The sequence below is a fragment of the Brassica rapa genome, chromosome A07 (assembly GCF_000309985.2).
Source record: "Brassica rapa cultivar Chiifu-401-42 chromosome A07, CAAS_Brap_v3.01, whole genome shotgun sequence".
Lineage (NCBI taxonomy): Eukaryota > Viridiplantae > Streptophyta > Magnoliopsida > Brassicales > Brassicaceae > Brassica > Brassica rapa.
Window position 1 is genome coordinate 12,852,022 of NC_024801.2, and position 21,866 is coordinate 12,873,887.

Here is a 21,866-nt window from a genome sequence, read left to right on the forward strand (position 1 = left end):
TTACGATTCATCTTTAGTTGAGGGGTTTAATTACCAAAAACCCATGAAATAACTCCTTAACTTAAGTCTGTTAGTATAGTTAGGCTTGACTGTTTAAGAACGTCTAACCCCTGAAGCTTCCGTTAAAAACATAAGAAAGTGTTGTTGTTTTTTTTTTTTTGTGACAAAGCATGTTGTCAAAATTCTATACGTAAAAAAACAAGACGCTTTCATAAGCCAATTGGAATTGTGCGACAATCACCATCATCATGAACAAGCATTATAATTGTTGTTCACTGGTTCCTACGAATAAAAGTTTGAAATTTTAAAAGTAAATAACAGTTCAAAATCTGAATACACTGAAAATTAGTTTTAAAACTAAATAATTTTGATTTAAAAAAACATCTTGAACCATTATCTTTGTCTCGCCAACAATATATCAGACTAACATGATTTTACCACAAAAACATAGTATACCAAAAAAAATAAAACAGAGCACCGTATACGAGAAAAAACAGAGCATCGTAAAATGAAACATAGTTTCACCAAAACAAAAAAGCACCAAACAGTACAACTTAATAAAAGAAATTGAGTATCATCCTCTAATAAACTAAGGAGATTGTGCTGGTTGATTGGTAACCTCTTCTTCCGTCATTATTTTCTGTTTTTTTCTCGGTCTTCCTTGAGGTTTCTTAGGTGGTTTAGGCACAGCTTCACGCTTACATGACCGTATATTATGTCCGACTTGTTGACAATTACTGCAGATCTGTAAATGCAAATAAAGTAAAGTAAGATATGATAAAAAGACAAGTGATACTACCCAATGTAATACATAGTAAATGATAATACCATTTGAACTTTTTCACGTGCAGAAAGAACTTGGGATGGCAGAGCTTCAGTTGGCTCATGAATTCTATCATTGTTCTTTGGTCTCCCTGGCATGATTCTGTCCGGAGGAGGCATAACTACAACATTAGTGTGAGTTTTCCACAGCTCCATTCCATTCACAGGACGAAGACCTTGGATTAGCAACCTTTGCATCATCTGATCTGCACTCAAATTTTGATTTGTCCTAAACTCATTCAAAAAATCAGCTGCTATCTTCGGTGCACTATATAATTTCACTACACCAGTTGGATAACAAGTGTGAGTGCAATTGTACGACCGCACAACCATATTAGCAGGCCGGCTGTTTACTGAGGCATATATCCTCCAACTACAACAATCTTGTACACATACTGCAGCTACTTTCTTACTTTCAGATTTATGAAAACGAATATTGACCTTCTCTTTAATAGCATACTTCTCAATAGCCTTCTTGCAACTTTCTTTGGAGAGAAACGCTTGACCAACAAAAAAAGAAACTTGGTGGCCATCATCATCTGAATCGTCAGTCTCAGCATAATCATCACGATAAAAGTCAATAGGTTCATCTTCAGGTTCTTCTTCATCTTCCTCTTCCTCTTCTCCAACAAGCACATCTTCCAAATATGGATCATCATCCCTAACAACATATAGATTCATACTTTCCAACTCCTGAATGCAATTAATCATTTCTGCAACGTCAATGTCTGTAGACAATTCCTTCCGATTATAGTCTTCTTTGGATGGGAAATATGAAAACTTCCTCATATTATCTGCAAAACCTTCATTCTGAACCATATCTACTAACATTGATATACTTGGATTTTCAAACTCTACCCTACACCGCCTTATATCACCACCAATATACGAACCATCGGAGGTCCAATATCCACCCACATATAATCGAAAAAAACTCGTTCTGCATATACACATCAAAATGAACAAAGGAACAAATCAATATCAGATCAACAAGAATAATTTTTGGATAAGTGTGTGTGTCGTACTGATTCGTCAATGCATGTATAAAAACAAAGACACAAAGCATCAAGCATGTTTCAGTTTGTCAAATGAAAGAGGACAAAAATTAATACTTTTAAACTCCTTGTTGGTCGTAATGTGCAAATAAAAGACGGTGGGAATCAAACTCAAAATAACGTTTGCAATTATTTTTGTTTTCTCTCCCTTTTTAATTCTCCATTTGTCAAAACAAAAGTGGAAATACAAAAACCAGCAACTGAATTTGATTTACCTTATCATCTTGGAGCAAGATGAAGTAGAGATTTCCAAAATCCTTTTTTGCCTACGGAGAATGATGAGTAACGAGCAATCGTTTATGAAATTGCACTAACAAACTCTGCCTCTATAGCCACCACACTAATTTTGAGATCTCTATCATACTTGTCGTTGAACCTTTTGAGATTTTAGGGTTTATGAAATCAGATTTTTCTTGATCTCCAAACCAATGTGTTTTATTGTGGTTTAATGCAAACCAAGCATTCATAAAAAGTTTACCGTTTCTGTGATATGTCTTGTTGTTTTCTTCATTTAATAGGACATAAAAGACAAAACTCTTTGGTTTAAACGTTGCTAACGACGGAGAGTTACTTTTTCTAACAGACTTAAGTTAAGGAGTTATTTCATTATCAAAATACTTAAGGGTTAAAAACTGGATGGGCCCAAAGTTAAGGGTTTGTTTCATTAAAATCCCCATAAAAATATACTTTCTTGCTAAACAAAATATAAAGACGTAGAGGGAGAGAGAGAGAGAGAGCATGGCACTCCATGGGGATTCTTCCGGGGAGTTTGACATCAAGTCTCCGGCCGACAAATTCTTTACATCTTTCGCCGACGACATAAGTAGCACTTTTCACATAATATGTAAATCATTTAATTCTTCCACAATTCTTTTTTTTTGCAACACAAATTTTTCCATTCATACTTAGACTCCAATGTCAAAGGAGGTCATTACAAAAGGTTCATTCAACAAGGCTTGCTTAGCCAAGGCATCTGCCTCCTTGTTGTTTCCCCGTTGAATCCAAGAGAAATAAACAGACTCAAAAGCAAGAGAGAGGCTGAGGATATCAGCCACCACACAATACACCTCAGGGTATGAGGATCTAGAGTTTATCGCATTGATAAGTTGTAGCGAATCAGACTTGAAATGCACTCGGCGGATTCCCGTATCGATGCATGTTGCCAGTGCTTCTCTTAGTGCTAGCGCTTCTGCCACCAGTGCTGAGTTGACGAAGAAGCAATGCGCCATGTAAGAGCGGCTGTTGGCTCCAGTGTCGATGGTCCATCCAAGCCCTGCAAGAAACCGTTCTGAGTGCCAGGCCGCATCTGTATGTATAACAATACAATCCAGTGGGTGAATATGAGGTGGGTTCACTGGTCCTCGCAGAACAGGTACCACCGTTGTTTGCGCCGCTAACCATTCCCTTGCTGCCGAGAGGGCTTTGGTCATAGTTTCCTCTGGTGAAATTGCTTTGTTATTAAAAAGGAGGTTATTTCTGGCTAACCAGATGGACCATAAGATCCACGGCGCTAGCAGTCCCGAGCCAACACCCGTGGGCGGAAGACAGGTCAATCTGGTTAGAGTAGGCCAACAAGAGGCAAAATCTACCAGTCCTCTAGAGTCCAGACAGTGAGTATAGGGAGCTCGAGACCAGACTTTTTGGGCATACTCACAGTGGAATTCTTCCACAATTCATTCACACATATTTCTTTATCATCGATCAAACCCCTTAACTAATTAATGTTCTTTCACCGTAGCGAAGGAGAAAAGAACAGTAACGCTGAGTTTGAGTGGGAATCTAGTCTCGGATTGCTACAAGACGTTCAAAGCAACCATCACGGTCACTCCTGCGGAAGACGAGGGCAATGGTAGCCGCGTAGTGTGGACCGTCGAGTTCGAGAAGATCCGCCATGACATCGAGGATCCAATGTGGATCATCGACATTCTTATCAATTATTTGAAGACTTATTCTTAGGTCCACTCCCCTAGGGTGAACCTCTAGGTTCACCAACCAATAGAATTGTTTTATTTTATATTCGATATCTTTAAAAAAAAAAACAAAATATTGTCAAATTATATTATGTTTTTAAAATTAAAAAGTAAAAATAAAATAGTAATAATTACAAACAAAAAAAATTTACGTCGTCAGCATAACATTAAACCCTAAACCCTAAATTTTAATCCCTAAACCTTTAATCCTAAACTCTAAACCCTTGGATAAACCCTAAACTCTAGGATAAATCCTAAACTCTAGGATAAATCCTAAACTCTAAATCAAAATCACTATACACTAAAACATTCAAGTGTTTAGGGTTTAGGGTTTTAGTGTTTTTTATTTAGAGTTTAGGATTTATCCAAGGGTTTAGGGTTTACCCAAGGGTTTAGGGTTTACCCAAGGGTTTAGGGTTTACCCAAGGGTTTAGGATTTATCCAAGGGTTTAGGGTTTAGGATTTAGGGTTTAGAGATTAGGATTTAGGGTTTAGTGTTTTCTTGAGAACATTAAAAATATATATTTTTTTAATTCTTTTTTCTGTAACTATTATCTTTTTTTATTTAAAAAACATAATATAATTTGAGAATATTTTGTTTCATTTTTTAAAAGATATCGAATTTGAAATAATGAAATCCTATTGGTTGGTGAACCTAGAGGTTCACCCTAGGGGGTGAACCCAAAAATGACTCTTATTTGAAGGAGACTGATGAAAATCTTAATATATAGCTTTTTAAATCACAAGGTGCGTCTTTATTTAGGATCTAACAACTTAGTTGAAAAAGGTTTTAGATATGTTTCTAGTTTATTGCAGTATTTTGTTTTATCACGTTCGGCATATTAGAGTGTATTAACTCGTAAGGCTTTTAAGATGAATGATATATAGATCAATTTGCAAATTATTGTTTTTACTATGGTAAGTTTAAGAAAGAGTAAAAGGTAACATCTATTAGCACAAATATGATTTTTGAGTTAACTACAAGTCGACTCCTAACTATGGTATCTTAAACTTGTTGAATTATATAGGAGAGTATTTTTAATGCTGAATTTCATTTATATATATATATATATATATATATATATATATGAGTGTGAATTCATTTCTAAAAAGGAAATTTATGTTATTACTAAAGTGCATTTGATCGGCTAGACCATGTTTTCCTCGGCCAAAAAAGTAAAAGCAGTAAAAACATAAGAATATGTTTTGCAGTGCATACTGATGAGTTGTCATTTACTTCTTTTGCCTCTGGCCAGCAACATGTCAATAACGCAGCAGTCAGTTTCTGAATTTTTTACTTGCAATAATCAAATTAAAAGCACAGTTTCCAGTTTTGTATTAACTAATGGACCTTTTACTAATGGATACATATACCAAGATCCAAACTAAAATCAGAAACGAAATCGTTTATCAAATTCTCGAACTAAATTGAAGTTGCATACCGATTAACATCCCTAAATTGATAAATTTAAACCAAAACCAAACTGAAACACACACTCTATTTTTTTTTTAATTTCAGTGTTCTTCAAATATTAAAACCGGTAAAACATGAAACTAAAATATCTTATTAAAATCTGAAACATTTGAGGGGCTTTATTGGTGGTGATGTTTGGTGCATTGTCAAGAGGGAAATATGAGCTGTTAGACTAAGGCGATCCTATAATCTTTATTTTATTTTTCTGTTAACGTATATGTTTGAATTAATTAGTAAGAGAATGGTGGGTGGGACACATTCTTATTATTTTAGACCTTTCAATTTCTCTTTCTCATTTCCAATCCTTGTCCTAAACTAATCCCTACATCGGCTCCACTAGTTTAAATTGGGGAAAATCACATAAAAAACCTTGAAAGTGTCACTAACTAGCACTTTAAACCTTGAAGTTTTTTTGCTAGCACTTTTAACCTTCAAAGTGACATTTTTATCATAAAAAACCTCCAAACAAGAAAAATGACCGGTTAAACAGGTTAAAAAATGTTTTTTTTTTCAAAAAATAATTATTTAATTAATAAAATAAACAAAAAAATTAATAAAAATCGAAAAATTTAACAAAAAACTCACAAATTAAAAAATGAGAAAAAAAATATTTAAAAATTAAAATAAAAAATAACAAAAAATTCAAAAAATAAATAAGATCAAATTAAAATGAAAAAAAATTAAAAAACATAAATTTAAAAAAAAATTGAAATTTTTTGAAACTGTTTTTAAAATTTTTATTTTTAATTTTTTAGTATTTATTTTTTATTTTATAAAATTTTAAACCCTAATTCCAAAACCTCACCCCTTAACTCTAAACCCTAAAGTTTGGATTAATTAACCCAAGGGGTATAAGTGTATATTTACCTCTTTAATGAAACTTATTTTTGTGACTTTGAGCCTTGAATACTAGTTTGAGATCAAAAACTTGGTTTGGTGTTATCTTAGTCTTTTTTTTTTATCAACACATATCTCCAATGATAATTTCCGACATTATATTTGAAAATGAAAAAAAAAACTTTTTGAATTTTCAATTTTTTGAAATTTATTATTATTTTTTCTGTATTTTAATTTGATCTTATTTATTTTTTAATTTTTAGTTATTTTTTATTTAATTTTCTAAATCTTTATTTATTTTTCTCACTTTTTTAAATTTATGAGTTTTTTGTTAAATTTTTCGATTTTATTATTATTTTTGTTTATTTATTAATTAAATAATTATTTTTGAAAAAAAAACTGTTTTTAACCTGTTCAGCAGGTCATTTTTCTTCTTTGGAGGTTTTTTATGATAAAAATGTCACTTTGAAGGTTAAAAGTGTTAGTGAAAAAATTCAAGGTTTAATGTGCTAGTAAGTGACACTTTCAAAGTTTTTTATGCGATTTTCCCGTTTAAATTGTATTTGGGTTTGTCTAATTGTCTAACTAGATAAAAAACGCCGCTAAATTTTGATAACCGATCAATATCGAGAATGCAATCAAAATTTAGCGGCGGTTTTTTATCGAGTAATTCTTGTGTCCACCCTCTAGGGTGAACCTATATAGGTTCACCTAGCCAATAATAACTTGCCACATCATATTTAGTTTTTGGAAGAAAAAAAGGTAAAAAACATAAATAGAATTATCTACAAAATTAAAAAGAGAAAAAGAATTAAAAAAAAAGGAAAACAGAATATGACGTGAAGTTGGTTAACGCCGTGGAATACAATTTTTCTTCTTCGTCGGCTGAAGAAAAAATAGATCACAGAGAAGAGATGAAGCTGTGTTTGTGATTTTCTGAGTCTTTAGTTCCTTGCTTTCAAATCCAATCTCGAATTCACCTCCGATCAATGTACTGGTAACCCTAATAATCTTTTTTTTGTCAACTAAACCCTAACAAGATTTTTAATTTCTTTGCTTTTACAGAAAGTTTGAGAAAGAATGGAAAATAATCAATTAAGTGGTCAGGAAGCTATTCTTGGTGGTCAGTATGGATCTACTTTACAAGTTGTCTCAGGTGATTCCACTTTGATATATCAAAAGTTGGTTGATGGTTGGAACTCTATTTATTCCAAATTATAGAATAAGAAAATGCATAATTAAAATAGTTGAATTCGTCATTAAGTTTACCTGTTCATAATTAAAAGAGTTGAATCCATTAGTTTTGTGGGTGAATGAGAAGGTGACTTTAGTGCAAAAAACGATAACTGAAGTTAGGTGTCAGCATGTCAGGGACATGAGGTTTTATTGCTACAGGCAAAGTTGATTCTCCTTTAGTCAATTTATATTAGTAGTTGTAGGTAACAAAATAAACACGTGTTCTTATGACTTTTGTTCTCACATGTCGACAAAAAGATGAAGAGGTCTTTTTTAATCTGTTGTTATATCTCTTTTCAGTTGATTCTAGTGAGGAACATCAAAAATTGGTTGAGTTTTTAGTCGAGGAAGACGACACTTCAGTCACTGAATCTGAGGAAGAATATGAAATAGCCAACATAGAGGATGAAGTTGAAACTGAAGGTGTTAATGCGGTAGAAGCAAACAATGAGAATGAAAAGAAAGATGAATTTTCTATTGGGATGGAGTTCAGTTTTGATGAGACTGCGCATATAGCTTATTGTAAGTACGCATGCAATCATGGTTTCAACGTAAGAAAACAAAGGAGGACGAAAAAGAAAAAAGAAGATAATAAAGCAGCAAGGATTCTGTATGTATGCTCAAAAGAGGGGGTTAGGAAAGAATCTAAGGTCAAGAGATCATATACCCGACCAATCACAAGGTGTGGTTGTAAAGCTCATATGGCTTGCTACCTTCAGAGTAGCGGAAGATATAAGATTGTGTCTTTCGAGCCGAACCATAACCATGATTTAGTGAGGACACCCATGAAGCATTTGCTGAAGGGAAATCGAGCAGTCACTGTCTCTCAAAAACAACATGCTGATGATGCCGAGATGTCAGAAATTTCAGCAAAAGCAACCGTTGAAATGATGTCCATGGAAGTTGGGGGAGAGAAAATTTGGGTTTTTTGGAGAAAGACTATCGCAATTACATATACCGTAAGCGGATGTCAACAATGGTAAAAGAAGATGCTGGAGCAGTTTTGGAATACTTTCAGAAAAAGAAGGAAGAAAATTCATCGTTTTTCTATTCAATGCAACTTGATGTGGACGATATGATCACTAATATCTTCTGGGCTGATGATCGGTCTATAAGTGATTACAATCTCTTTGGAGATGTTGTTTGCTTTGACACAACTTATAAGAACAATGATTATGATAGACCGTTTGCTCCATTTGTCGGGGTTAATCATCATAAACAGACTGTTGTGTTCGGAGCTGCTCTCTTATATGATGAAACCACTGAGTCTTTTAAGTGGCTTTTTGAGACTTTTCTTGGAGCAATGTCTGGGAAACAACCAAGAACAATTCTCACAGACCAGTCTGCAGCAATGGTGAATGCAATAGTGAAGGTGTTTCCAGAAACAAAACATAGGTTATATGTCTGGCATATTTACGTAAATGCTGCAAAGAATTTGAGTCGTGTGTTTCACGGACCTGACCAGTTTGCCAAGGATTTTGGAAAGTGTGTATATGACCATGAGGAAGAAGAAGACTGGTTATTGGCGTGGGGTGATATGCTCAACAAGCATAAATTGGCAGATAATAAATTGCTGAAGAATTTTTTTGAGGTGAGAGAAAAATGGGCAATGGTATATGGTCGTCATACTTTTACAGCTGATATGGTGAGCACACAGCATAGCGAAAGTATGAATAGTATTTTGAAAAGATACTTGAAGTCCAGTTTTGACTTGTTGACCTTTTTTAAACACTATGAGAGAGTGTTGGATGATAGGCGATATAAAGAATTAGTTGCTGACTTCGGTATGATGCATACTTCGCCAGTATTAGTTGCCTCTGTAGAGATGTTGCAGCATGCAGAAGAAGTGTACACACCAGAAGTGTTTACCTTATTCCAAAAGGAATACACGGTCATCGGGGATTATGTTGCAAAAAAGACCAGTAAGTCTGAGATGGTGTATGAATACAATGTATCTTATCGTGGTGCTGCACGGGAGCATTTGGTTAAGTATGATGGTGCAAATCAAACGATACAATGTAGTTGCATGAAGTTTTCATTTGCTGGGATCTTATGTCGTCATGCATTGAAAGTGTTGGACAAAAAGAATGTTAGAAGAATTTCACCAACTTACATTCTGAATTGATGGAGTAAAGAAGCAAAAGCACGAACCATATCTTATTATCATTCAGAGATACCTAATGAAGCAGTGAAGCAATTGATTGGAAAGAGATATAGTCATATTTGTCGTACTTTCCGTGAGATTGCATCTGTTGATGCTGAACATATAGAACTGACATTGTGTGCTGATGAAGATGCGGTTGAGTTGCTTAAAAAACTGGAGGAAAAGAAAAAGGAACTTGTGAGAGCTAATAAATGGATGCCTCATGGTTCAGAGGATAAACTTGTGGAGGAAGAAGAAGACGAAGACGTTCAAAATGTGCGTGGGATAAAAAGGAAAAATCCTGTTGGGCGACCAAAGAACCAAAAAGATGGACCCAATAGTCGATTCAAAGGTGTTCTCGAAAAAAAAAATCGTGGTACATCAAAATCATCAAGTAAAGCTGGAGCAAAGAAAAAATTATCATTTCAGGTATTTGATTTATTTTATTAGTTTTAGGTTATGTCAATTTTTCATCGAAAAGTGACTTAATCAATATATGTATATACTAATTATTGAATAATTGATAAATGGTCCAGGAAGCAACTCCAAGTCAAGATACCCAATTATCGTTTGCTACCACCGGACCGATCTTACAAAATGAACAATTTTTCTCCCAAGTACCCCAGGTAAATATTTCATTATGTCTAGTATTTATAATTTAGTTATATGCCAAATATTTAAAATTTTGATAAATGATTCAGGAACCAAATCTTACTTTCGGTACCCAATTATCTGTTGCTGCCCCCAATTCAACATTATATAGTGGGTCATTTTTCTCGCAGTTACTCCAGGTAAAAATTTAATTCTATATGTTATTCATAATTAAGTTATATGTCTTTTCTTAAGTAGATTTTTTTTTTTTGTAGGATTTCGACAAGAATTATGGCGATGGTTCATCGAAGGACTTCGACAAGAATTATAACGATGATTCATAGGGTTGCATGTTTTCATTCATTTTTTAATTTTTGAATAAAATATGTTTTGGACAAGCTCGGGTATTATGTTTTTGACAAATGTATACACGTAATCATTTTCAAGTTGTCTCTATATGTTCTTTGAGCTTTTATTACAAAGATGCTTACATTTTTGACCAATGTATTCAATACTCTAGTGAATACCAACCTTTTTACAAAAGGATTACCGAGCTTAAAAGCAACCTAGAGATAATGATTAGAAGAAAGGGTTTTGTTAGTTACTTAGTTGTCGAGTATTTTAGAGCCTTCAAAATTAAAGTTCAACTTCTTATAATTATAACTGTTACAAACGTGTTTCTTGTAGATGAATCAGAGTAAAGAGACTCTTTATTTCTATTTTTTTGTAACTCTATCCCATATGTACCAAGCATGATTCAAGTGGAGGTGGAGATGGAGATGGGTTTGAAGTTACAAAGTAGGGTCATGGACGTGTTGCACTTATTGGCTTTCTAAGGTCCATCTTTAACCTCTCTACTCACATGTATATGTATTTATTTCAGCTATGCAGTCCTGATGAGGACCTCAAGTCATATCAGAGAAGGAGAAAGGAACCAGGAGTAAATCAGTGAAGAACATGAAGCTGAGGAAAGCTAAAGAAGCTAACCAGGACATAGGTGCAGTCAAAACGCCATATCTTACAAACCAGGAGAAATTTATCAATAAAACCGGTTTTCCTGGATTCTACACTCAACAAGAGCACACAGCGAATTGGTTTCATACGAAAAGTAGTAATGGTTTGGGAGATATGCCATTTACAAGTCAGACTATCTACACTGCATCCGAACTGGTTCTATTTAAGGAAAGTAACCCTTTGCTTAAGGAGTGTGCAACTCAAACTCACGTGTAGAAACCAGGAGATCATTCATTACATCTAAGACCACTTGGAGAGTTCATACCATGCACTAAACCTCACTGGATCAGCCAGCAAACCGTTCTATCAGATATCATCATCATCATCACTTCCATCCAGCCGGTTTTATAGTTGATTAGATCAATTAGAAGAACTACCCCTCTGGATCGTCCATCACTTTGATCCAAGGATCTTGTGAGCCTTTTACAGCTTAGGCTTACATCAAGTCCTCACTTTGGATTTTCTTGGTGGCTGTAATTTGGCAGTGTTGGAAAGTCCACGCTCTTGATGATGTTAACTGGAACACTCTGAAGCAGCCTCATATGAATTCACAACGCTTACAGCTATTGCTCCCTCTCAGTTGTCCTTCTTCTTTTCTGTTTGGTGTCTTCTTAGATCACCAACTTCTGATGTTCGGTTCCCTTGACCTGAATCTTAGCTTATCTGTTTTTTTTTTTTTGTCATTGGACCTTCTTGGTACTCAACTTCTGTTACAAAGTTCTGCTTCTGAAGGTTCTGGATCATGTGATCAACCTTTGATCAACAAGCTCAGTCTCTCTCTTGACAATAACCCAGGCTTAGCTTCTCTGTTTTTTTAACTTAGCTTCTCTGTTTTTAATTTAAAATCTTAGTTCAAAATAATACCAAATCATGGACACTTACTAGATGGAAGTTGGTGAATATAAAGAGCCTAGAGAAGAAGGAAGAGTAGTCATCCAACCATCTCTAGCAATGAAAGGTTTAGTTTTTATTTTATTTTTTTTGTAAAAAGGCTAACGAGGTTAGTGTTTATATGAAAAGCATGCTCAGAAAAGGATGAACATGGTATAAGGTTTCTTGAACATGGAATAAGCAAGGATTGAAGAAACAGAAAAGGATGAACATGGTTTGATTTGCTTATTCCATAATTTATTCTCCCATCCAACTCTTTCTTCTTATTCTATAATTTTCGAATTGAAGAAACAGAAAAAGATGAACATGGTTTGATTTGTCGATAAAGAAGACGACGGCGTTAAAGATTATTAGGGTTACAAGTACATTGATCGGAGGTGAATTCGAGATTGGATTTGAAAGCAAGGAATTAAAGACTCAGAAAATCACAAACACAGCTTCATCTCTTCTCTGTGATCTATTTTTTCTTCAGTACACGAAGAAGAAAAATTGTATTCCACGGCGTTAAACAACTTCACGTCATATTCTGTTTTCCTTTTTTTTTAATTCTTTTTCTCTTTTTAATTTTGTAGATAATTCCATTTATGTTTTTTGCCTTCTTTTTCTTCCAAAAACAAAATATGATGTGGCAAGTTATTATTGGCTAGGTGAATATGATATAGGTTCACCTTAGGGGGTGGACACAAGAATTACTCTTTTTTATATAGTTAGACAATTAATAATTTACAAGTCTCAGTTTTGGATTGATATTGCCTTCATCCTTTACTGGCTTCACCCGTTATCCTTTTTTTTTTTGATAATTTTGGTGTGATCTCAAAAGCATTCTAGACTTAATAACTAATCACTAAGAGATTCATAAAAATTCGGATTTTCTTGCCACTTAAGCCGTCTATGGGTGACCAAGGGGAATCGAACCCATGACGGAAACTCCAGATGAAACCCATTTACCACTAGGCCAAGACCACTTGGTTCTTCATCCGTTATCCTATCGGCTTCGTTTCGATTTTACTAAGATATAACTCTTATGTTCTTTAGTTATGAACTTATGATTGTGTAAGAAAATCGATTGACGTAGAATCTGAAGAAGTGTTTGAACTTGCCTGCGCTAGGTATTCTCCGAAGCTGTTTAGCCACGAATTGCAGTTCAAATGCAATCAGCTGGATTGGTAATGCCTGCGTTGTGTTACTGACTCATGCTTAGAGATTCTACATATATAGTTTTACTTAGTTTTTTTTTTTTTTCTTAGTCGCTATCTCAGCTCGTGCCCCAAAATAAGAATACAAACCTTGGATAAATTTTTGTTGCTAGGAGCTCATCGTGATGTGATTTGGTTTAAAATATTCCAGAAGTTCACAAGTGTATATCATATCTTTTTTTTTGGATCGAAAGTGTATATCATATCTAAAAGTCTAAATCAACGTTGATGATGGGGTACATATGAACCAAAATACAACAATGGTAGATACACCTTGAGGGGGGTAATATGACGATGATGGAGTATTTATGTGGACATAGGGAATATTAATTGGCGTCAAGTGGAGAAAATTCGAAGTAGTTTTCATTTTCTTATTGGGATTTATCCTTGATTGTGATTTGTTGGATTGTTCGTTTTGCCACACAAAAAAAAGATATTATCCTATCCATGATCCTAGTTATTCTTCATAACTTCTAAACAACTCAGTGGAATCGATCGCTTTTAGGGTTGTTTATGGACTGATTATCCTCTGAGCTGTCTTAATTAGTTTACCATAAAATTACAGTTTCTTTTTATTTAATTATCCACATAAAAAATTAAAACAATCAATAATTTGCAGTAATTTAATTATTTTTACTGGTAAACTTCTATATTCTCCAAATAAAATGGAAATTAATATCAATAGTTGTCAAGAAAGAAAAATTAGTATCACAGAATTAAACTAAAGAATATTTTAAGGAAATTAAATTAGATAGATTTATAAATGTAATAGTCATATACTCATATATATCGGTGTTCGATAATTAAAATAAAAACAAAGAAGCATCAGCCACCACTGCGACGACGAGGAGATATGTCGACCCTGGAAAATCTATTGGTAGATTCTTATAGCGTGCAGAGGGATTACTGGCGTCAAGTGAATGAATCAGAGGTAAGTCTTCCAACTTCTTATTGTTATATTGAATTTAATTTATAATATATGATGTTCTTAGAATTGATCGAACTTTCTAGTGTTTATGGAGTTGATTATTTGCTGATTGATCTTAGATTTCTGATATTTAAAATAAACCGATCGCTTCTAGATTGTTTATGGACGGATTATTATCTAGCTGATGAGTCTTAGGTTTCAATATTTAAGCTAAATTGAACCCTTCTATGGTTGTTTATGGACTGATTATTTTGCTGACTGGTCTTAGGGCTTCGATGTTGAGAATATTTCATTACCATCAAATTCTGGAGTGATCACTGGACTGATGCCCTAAGATTGTGTACGTTTTAAGAATTATCCTCATCCTGTAATGGTCAACCTTTATGCTAAGGTGGGGCTTCATCGTTACAATATGTTTAAGGTAAATTAAAAAAAAAAAACTACAAACTACTCTCCTCTTCTCTTTGTGCTTTACCAACATGCATGCTATTGTTCCCTTATACCACATTCATTCACTTTTACTTCGTCTTTTTTCATCTGCTAGGAGACAAACTTCCAGCTTGATTCCCTAGTGAAATTCAACATGTTACAGCATTGTTTATCCTCTTTCTACATCACTTTGCTTGCACACGATCCAGCTCTTCACCCACTGGAGAAAACCTTCCAGGTGAAAGTTGGTGAGCAAAAAATACACTGTTTGCATATTATCACCATTTCTAGAGTTAAAGATGAAGGTGACTTGTTTTGCACTATTGTTCATTTTTTGTTTTTGCTTTTTGTTCTTTTTTGGTATAAAATCTTCACATCTCTTTTATGATTAATCATGTTGTTGCAAAGTGAACCCCAAGAAGCCCTTTGTACCACACTTTCATGATGCAGCAAAGGAGGATGGTCTCTTCAAAGGTGAATTGCTTGCAGATAGTTTCTTCAAAGTTGAATTACCTGATTGGCCGTCAAATGATGCTTTGAATGATGGAAAACGGTTTTACTTGGTACGATTTTTTGTAAGAGACACTATTAACTTTTCTTTTCTCATGATCGATTAAGCAAGTAGTGATATCCTTTTCTTTTGGCTTTTGCAGGTGAAGGAATCAGAGTGGCAAGCCAATGATTGGATTCCTCTGTATCTGGAACTTGTAATTTGTGCAGATGCTAGACTGGTCGCAAAGGTAAATTTTACATATCAATTAATCACATATCATGATTGATACTAATGGTAATAATAACAACTAACATCAACAATGTTGTTGTTGACTCTGCTACAGAGGGATGTTGTTTCCAAATTGGAGATTCTGGAAGTGGCCATAGAAACTGGTATTGAAGATGTGGAGCCGCCGAATGAGAGACTCAAGGCCACACGTGCATATGTCTACATAAAGTTTAAGGGCCTAGCAAATGTTTGTTCCCCTAGAATGATTTTTGAGATTGGTGAGCATGTCGAACGAAAAGCTGTGGTTAGAAGAGTCCTCGATAAGTATGGATGCCTGACTATTTTGGGTAAGTTTTGTGGTGGTCGAAGTACTAAAAACCAGCCTTCTGCGGCTCTCCAAAATGGAAAGAAAATCCAGAGTTGTAAAAAGCAACCTCGCTCAGACTAGTACAACTCATGGAGTAAGGCCCTCCTCTTGATGATAAGATCCATTTTGAATGTGTGGATCAGATAATCACATGCGACAAAGACATAAACACGTGTTCTGTTTGGCTTTGTTGTTTACACCCATCTAACTTATACTAGTCTCTCTTTATATGCAATGCAATGGTAGAATCTTCTTCAACCGTAACTTGCATTAAAATGTCAGACTGTTAACATTGGAACTCTGAACTCAATATAAACTCCTCATATTGATAAATACGAACCAATTAAACATGCTTTATAAACATGTATCATCACGGATAAGAACTCATAGTCTCTTAAAAGCATACAAATACAAAATACAAACGAACAGTGATCTTCAACGGCAAGTTGAAAGCTATATTTGCAAACAAGTTGACGTGTAAGCATTAGAAACATATTTTCCTATTTTAATGGTTGGGCTGATACATAGACGTTTGTATCTTGTGTTCTTGACGAACATTCAGAGTTTCTTACGTAAGTTTTGGATTTTCTATGTTGTGTTAGTATGAGTTATTCTCACCCAAAAAATGTTAATATTACATCAAAGAACTGTTAAATACATGGAAAGAAAATAATAAATTGAATGTTCTGTTAGCAAGTAAGACTACTCTTGGGAAAGCGTCTTCAAATTCAACTTTTTATATTATATTTTTCAATTGATGATGCATATACTTGGTTGTGTAATAATTTGTTTTTCGAAATTTCTGAATATTGACTTTGTAATCTTCAATTCTTATTAATAAAATGTGTTTATTTGTCGTAAAAAAATGGTTGGGATTCAAACTGAAATGTAGTAACAATAATTGATATTGATAGTGGTTCGTAAAATCTTATCACTTGATTATATTTTATCATGATTCTATTTTGAGAAGTAATTACTTGCAATCAAACGTCTTGAGATCTATAGAGTGGAACACATAGATTCAGTGCGAAAGAACGTTAAAAAGTGTATATATATGCGATGACCGGACATATCGACAACATGTTTGTATAGGTGATGTTGAAAAAAGGCCATGATCGGACATATCGAGAGCCAAGTAGATTCAATATGCAAAGGAACGTAAAAAGTGTATATAGATTATAGGCAATGATCAGAAATATCGGGAAAAAGGTTAGGGTATATGGTAGTGTTCAAAAAAAAAAAAAAAAAAAAAGGTTAGGGTATATGGTATATACGTAATACCCAACGAGGACTAAGATTTTATCACGTCAGCCATGTGGATCAAGCGACGGCACAACAAACCCAGTGCATGGTTATTGGTCACGAACTGCCGCTCTGTATCACTTCTTCCTCTGTTAAACCCAATATACGAGTCTATTCGAAAATCATTACTAGTTAGTAGATGAAATACAATTTTATTCTACAATTTTTTTTCAAGTCAAAAATATATTTTGCTGGAGGAGCACAACTTTTTTTGTTAATGTACATGTTCTATTTTTACATGAAACGATAGTTGTAATTCTTTCCCCACAAAAATTCCTCCACGAAATTATAAAATCCTGGTTTATAAACGGATCAATTCGTATACCATACCCGATTAAAGATTCAAATCAGATCATATCCAAAAATAAACTTGACCCAAAAGAGAAACCGACTTTGTATGCTTTTAAAAACCTGTAACACAGAATTTTTTAAATAAAATTTTGTAGAAGAGCCCTAAACTCGTGTTTGAAGATCAGTCACCACGAGGAGGAGAATGATGACGACAGAAGATAATGTTCCGGACGAGTATGCAAGAGTTCGTGACGATTACTGGCGTGTTGTGAGAGAATCTGGAGTAAGTATTTTTTATCATATTCTTCTAGCTAGGGTTGCTGATTATGGATTGATTCTAGTCGATTTTTGATTATGGACTGTTTATTGTGGTGATGGTTTAGGGTTTTGATCTCGAGGATGTTTCAATTCCACCATATATGTGTGGAACACCAATTTGTGTAATGAGGAGTGAGGACTTATGAATGTAATGATCGTTACGCTGACCGTGATTTAGTGAAGAGTTATGTATTGAATATCAAATAATGTTCTTTAATGATCGTTTCTTTAGTTTGCAGATTAGGTCAAATTTTGGGCAATCCAAAGAATCATTGGAAGAATTTTCAGCCTATTACACCTCTTTGTCTTACTCTTAAAGAAAAAATAAAACCTTATGATGAGTCATGGGGACATAGAATTCACAATGTTTACTAAGAATTTGTTTATGGATTGACTCTAGTCGATTGTTGTTTATGGACTGATTATTTTGGTGATGGTTTAGGGTTTTGATCTCAAGAATGTTTCAATTCCATCATATATGTGTGGAACACCAATTTGTGCGATGAGGACTTTTGAAGGTCATGATGGTTGTTATCCTTACCGTGATTTGGTGAAGGGTTATTGTATAGTGAGACTACAACGTTATAATATGAAGCATGTAACTAAATATATTTTATTTCATTCTAGTGGGTGTTTAATTTGTTACTTCTTTCACTCCATTTCCTTTATTCATCTGTCAGGGGATAAACTACAAGATGTCTTCCCTAATCAAATTCAACATGACGACGAACAGTGTGAGCTCGTACTACCTGACCTTGCTTGCACGCGATCCAGATGTTAGTCCATCAGATAAGACCTTTCAGGTTTGGATTGATGAAAAATCTTTTGGGCGTTTAGATTTTACTTGCTAAATGTGAAGGTGACTCAGCCAAAGAGTCATTCATGCCACACTATCATGGTGATCCAGAGGCCAGCGTTCCCTTCGTAGGTGAATTGCCTCTCTGGCCATCGGCTGCTGATGTAATGATGAAAGCCAATTTTACATGGTAAGCTTACCTTTTGTTTTTCACATTATCAATTAAGGAAGTAGTTATATATTGTTGTTGATTTTTGCAGGTGAATCGATCTGAGTGGAAAGCCACTGGCTGGATTTTTATGTATTTGGTACTTGTAATTTATTCACATGATAAGTTTATCGTAACGGTAAGGTTTTGCATATCAGGTAATGATATTTCACGAGTGTCATTGTTTGTTGTTCATAATAATAACTAATACCAATATTGTTGTTTGTTACTGCTCTAGAGGGACAAAGACTATCAGTCCAAGTTAAAGATTGTTAATATGGCCATAGAAACTAGTGCTGATGATTCAGAGCCGTCGAAAGAGAGACTCAAGGGCAAAAGTGCACATGTTTACATAACCTTCAAGGGCTTAGATGAGCCTCAAGCTCCGCGACAGAGTTCTGAATTTGGTGAACATGTTGAGCGGAGAGATATAGTTAGAAGAGTCATCTTTGAGAGTACATGAGAGATGAGCCTCTTGGGTAAGCTTTGTGGTGGTAAATTTACTGGAAAGCAGAGTTCTGTGACACACCAGAGTAGAGAAGAAGCCCAGAGTTCTAAAAAAGCCCGGACTCGCCGTCGTTCTTAGACTATGGCAGGTGCATTTAACAATGTAGATCAGATTATAACAAATTGGGCTATTTTATGCGTCTGGTGGTTTGTGTTTTTTCCTTTCCCGTCAAACTGGCAATATCGAGTTTTCCCACCAACCTCAAAACCATGTTGTAATTTTGTAATTTTGATAAATCTACAAGAGACAAAATCTAATACTTGTTTAGTTTGCAGATTATACTTCATTTTATCTATCAGATCAATTGCTTACTAAATATAAACAAAACTCATTTATTTGGCATGAAAAGGCTCACATCAAACATGGTAGCATCCCAAACAACTTGTAAATTAATTGAACCATTAGAAAATGTCAATTTTTTTGCTACATGTTTCAGATACGCTTCATGTAGATGAGTTGATAAGTTGCATGCACATGATGGTTCCATTCTACATGGTAAGGAATCAAATTGTATTGGATGTCAAATTGTTTGTGAGCCATTAATCTTTTCTAACTTTGTTCTCTTATGAACAAAGAGATGTTCAAAGTAGCGTGGTTCTTGATTCCGTGAACTGTCTTATCTTGCTTCATTTTGATAAGGTATTTTTTTCTTACTTTATGTTAAAACTGTTACGTTTTGAGTATCAAACAATGTTCTTTAATTATCGTTTCTTTAGTTTGCAGATTAGGTCAAATTTTGGGCAATCCAAAGAATCATTGGAAGAATTTTCAGCCTATTACACCTCTTTGTCTTACTCTTAAAGAAAAAATAAAACCTTATGATGAGTCATGGGGACATAGAATTAACAATGTTTACTATGAATTTGATTATCTTTACCTAGTTATCACTGAAGCTAATGGTTTCCCATAAAGAACAGTTCACATTCTTCTAAAAGAATAAATATTTGTTATTTTACATGTATTCCATACAAATATAATAAACCTAAAGTATCTTCTAACCTCTCTAATTAAGTCACCAATCCGACTTCTCATAAGCCGGTTTATGTGTAATTTTATTTGCTCTCTAGTAGACAAACGTTCATTTCTAGCATGCCGATCCCTAGCATACACCTATTAAGAAAATGTATATCTCCATCATGTTTTCTTTGTTACAAACATGATTATATGCCAAAAGAAAAAAACTCACATTTGAAGGTAATAAAACATCAAGTTATTCGAGACATCAGCTAAATATCCTGCAAAAAAATCAATCTTATAACCTAGAAAAGAAACTCACACAATGAAATACAAAGATTTCAGCCACCTTCTTTATTTTGCTGGAATTCTTCCAAAAACCTCTTGCGCACCTTCCCACGTTCCTCATTTGCCTGCAAAGCTGTATTTCAAGTTCAGAGCCAAAAAACGACACCCATTTGTAATAGATTCAAATCTGAGATGTGTGTCTAGAAATTATCACTTGCTTCTCAGCCTTCTCAAGTTTCTCAATCAACATGGGTACTTCGGACATGATTCATACACTTAGGAAAGTGAGGAAAATAGCTGAATCTGGTGAAAAGTTCATTTTCTACGTTCGCTCTCTCTCTCTCTCTCTCTCTCTCTCTCTTTCTCTCTCTCTCTCTCTCTCTCTCTCTCTCTCTCTCTCTCTCTCTCTCTCTCTCTCTCTCTCTCTCTCTCTCTCTCTCTCTCTCTCTCTCTCTCTCTCTCTCTCTCTCTCTCTCTCTTCTCTCTCTCTCTCTCTCTCTCTCTCTCTCTCTCTCTTTGTTGAATTAAAGAAAATGATATAAACGTGTCATTTTAATCTTCTCGCTTCTTTAAAGAAATGTCTTTTTTCCTTTTGGAAACAATACCATGAGGTTTTCAAATTAGAAAAGATTAGCAACTAAACAACGGTATTAAGGGCTTGACTGGTTCAACCGCAGCGGTTGCGGTTGCGGGAGTTTGCGGATGCGGGTGGTTGCGGTTTCTAGCGGTTTTAAGAGATTTGTACGACTGGTTCTGCGGTTAAAAATTAGTGCGTTTGCGGGATACTTATGACTGGTTAACTACCAAGTGCAACAGCGGTTAAATAATAAATTAACAATATTTACATTTTATACAATTATAAAAATATCAAAAATAATAATATTATAATAAATATAAAAGTTATATTTAGAAAGTTATAGTTTAATTTTTTTTAAAATATAGAAAATATTTTTATTTTAAAGTTTTATAATATTAATTAAAATATAATAGATATATTTTAGCATTTTTATAATTCCAATTTAATTTTTTTATTGAATATTTTTATTTTTGTATTTATATTGTTTTGGAAAAAAAGAAATTTTTTTTATCCTCCCGCAACCGTCCGCAACCGCAAACGCTAGCTGGAACCAGCTTTTGAATTTATGAGGTCCAGAACGATTTGGAGCGGTTTGGAGCGGTTTGAGCGATTGTTGCAAAACGCCAACAACCGCTACCAACCGCAAAAGCTGCGTTTGCGGGTGGTAGCGGGAAAACCAGTCATACCCTAACTGGATTATTTTTGGAAGTTATAAAACTAATATAGTCATTAGAATTATAAAATAATTTTCTTTTTAACAAGGGTTTCAGAAACATGAATTTTTGGAACTTCTGAATATTACAAAGTTAATTTCAAAGAAAAAAACTATTGAATTACATCATTGTTTAAGAAATTAGGTATGGGTGTTTTTTTGGGTCGGTTTCTTTTGGGTTCAAGTACTACAAACTTGGATTCAATTGGGTTTTTAGACTCAACTAGATAGTTACAAT

The 21,866-nt window shown here is 34.3% G+C and overlaps 5 protein-coding genes and 1 long non-coding RNA gene across 6 annotated transcripts; 5 read left to right on the forward strand and 1 right to left on the reverse strand.

Annotated features, from left to right (window-relative positions):
• Nucleotides 1–760: 760 nt before the first annotated feature.
• On the reverse strand, nt 761–2,568 carry LOC117126895. Its single transcript, XM_033276149.1, has 2 exons — nt 2,093–2,568; nt 761–1,762 (listed from the first exon to the last, which is right to left on the reverse strand). Exons 1-2 carry the CDS (start codon nt 2,098–2,100, stop codon nt 796–798), a joined length of 975 nt encoding a protein of 324 aa, XP_033132040.1. The 5' UTR covers nt 2,101–2,568; the 3' UTR covers nt 761–795.
• Nucleotides 2,569–2,599: 31 nt separating this feature from the next.
• LOC117126896 lies at nt 2,600–3,995 on the forward strand. Its single transcript, XR_004449619.1, has 2 exons — nt 2,600–2,721; nt 3,616–3,995. It is a non-coding gene; the product is annotated as an uncharacterized LOC117126896 (long non-coding RNA).
• A 4,375-nt stretch (nt 3,996–8,370) lies between these two features.
• LOC103829834 (protein FAR1-RELATED SEQUENCE 5-like) lies at nt 8,371–10,472 on the forward strand. The gene is made up of 3 exons (XM_033275976.1): nt 8,371–9,316; nt 9,665–9,813; nt 10,404–10,472. The coding sequence occupies exons 1-3, from the start codon at nt 8,371–8,373 to the stop codon at nt 10,470–10,472; spliced, it is 1,164 nt and encodes a 387-aa protein (XP_033131867.1).
• A 568-nt stretch (nt 10,473–11,040) lies between these two features.
• LOC103829836 (UPF0725 protein At1g23970) lies at nt 11,041–16,532 on the forward strand. The gene is made up of 6 exons (XM_018653031.2): nt 11,041–14,160; nt 14,426–14,578; nt 14,702–14,891; nt 14,995–15,149; nt 15,240–15,326; nt 15,423–16,532. The coding sequence occupies exons 2-6, from the start codon at nt 14,528–14,530 to the stop codon at nt 15,753–15,755; spliced, it is 816 nt and encodes a 271-aa protein (XP_018508547.1). The 5' UTR covers nt 11,041–14,160; nt 14,426–14,527; the 3' UTR covers nt 15,756–16,532.
• A 931-nt stretch (nt 16,533–17,463) lies between these two features.
• On the forward strand, nt 17,464–20,310 carry LOC117126931 (UPF0725 protein At1g23950). The gene is made up of 3 exons (XM_033276301.1): nt 17,464–17,550; nt 18,028–18,183; nt 18,266–20,310. The coding sequence occupies exons 1-3, from the start codon at nt 17,470–17,472 to the stop codon at nt 18,434–18,436; spliced, it is 408 nt and encodes a 135-aa protein (XP_033132192.1). The 5' UTR covers nt 17,464–17,469; the 3' UTR covers nt 18,437–20,310.
• LOC117126835 (UPF0725 protein At1g23970-like) lies at nt 18,468–19,052 on the forward strand. Its single transcript, XM_033275977.1, has 3 exons — nt 18,468–18,545; nt 18,642–18,728; nt 18,828–19,052. Exons 1-3 carry the CDS (start codon nt 18,468–18,470, stop codon nt 19,050–19,052), a joined length of 390 nt encoding a protein of 129 aa, XP_033131868.1.
• Nucleotides 20,311–21,866: the final 1,556 nt, after the last annotated feature.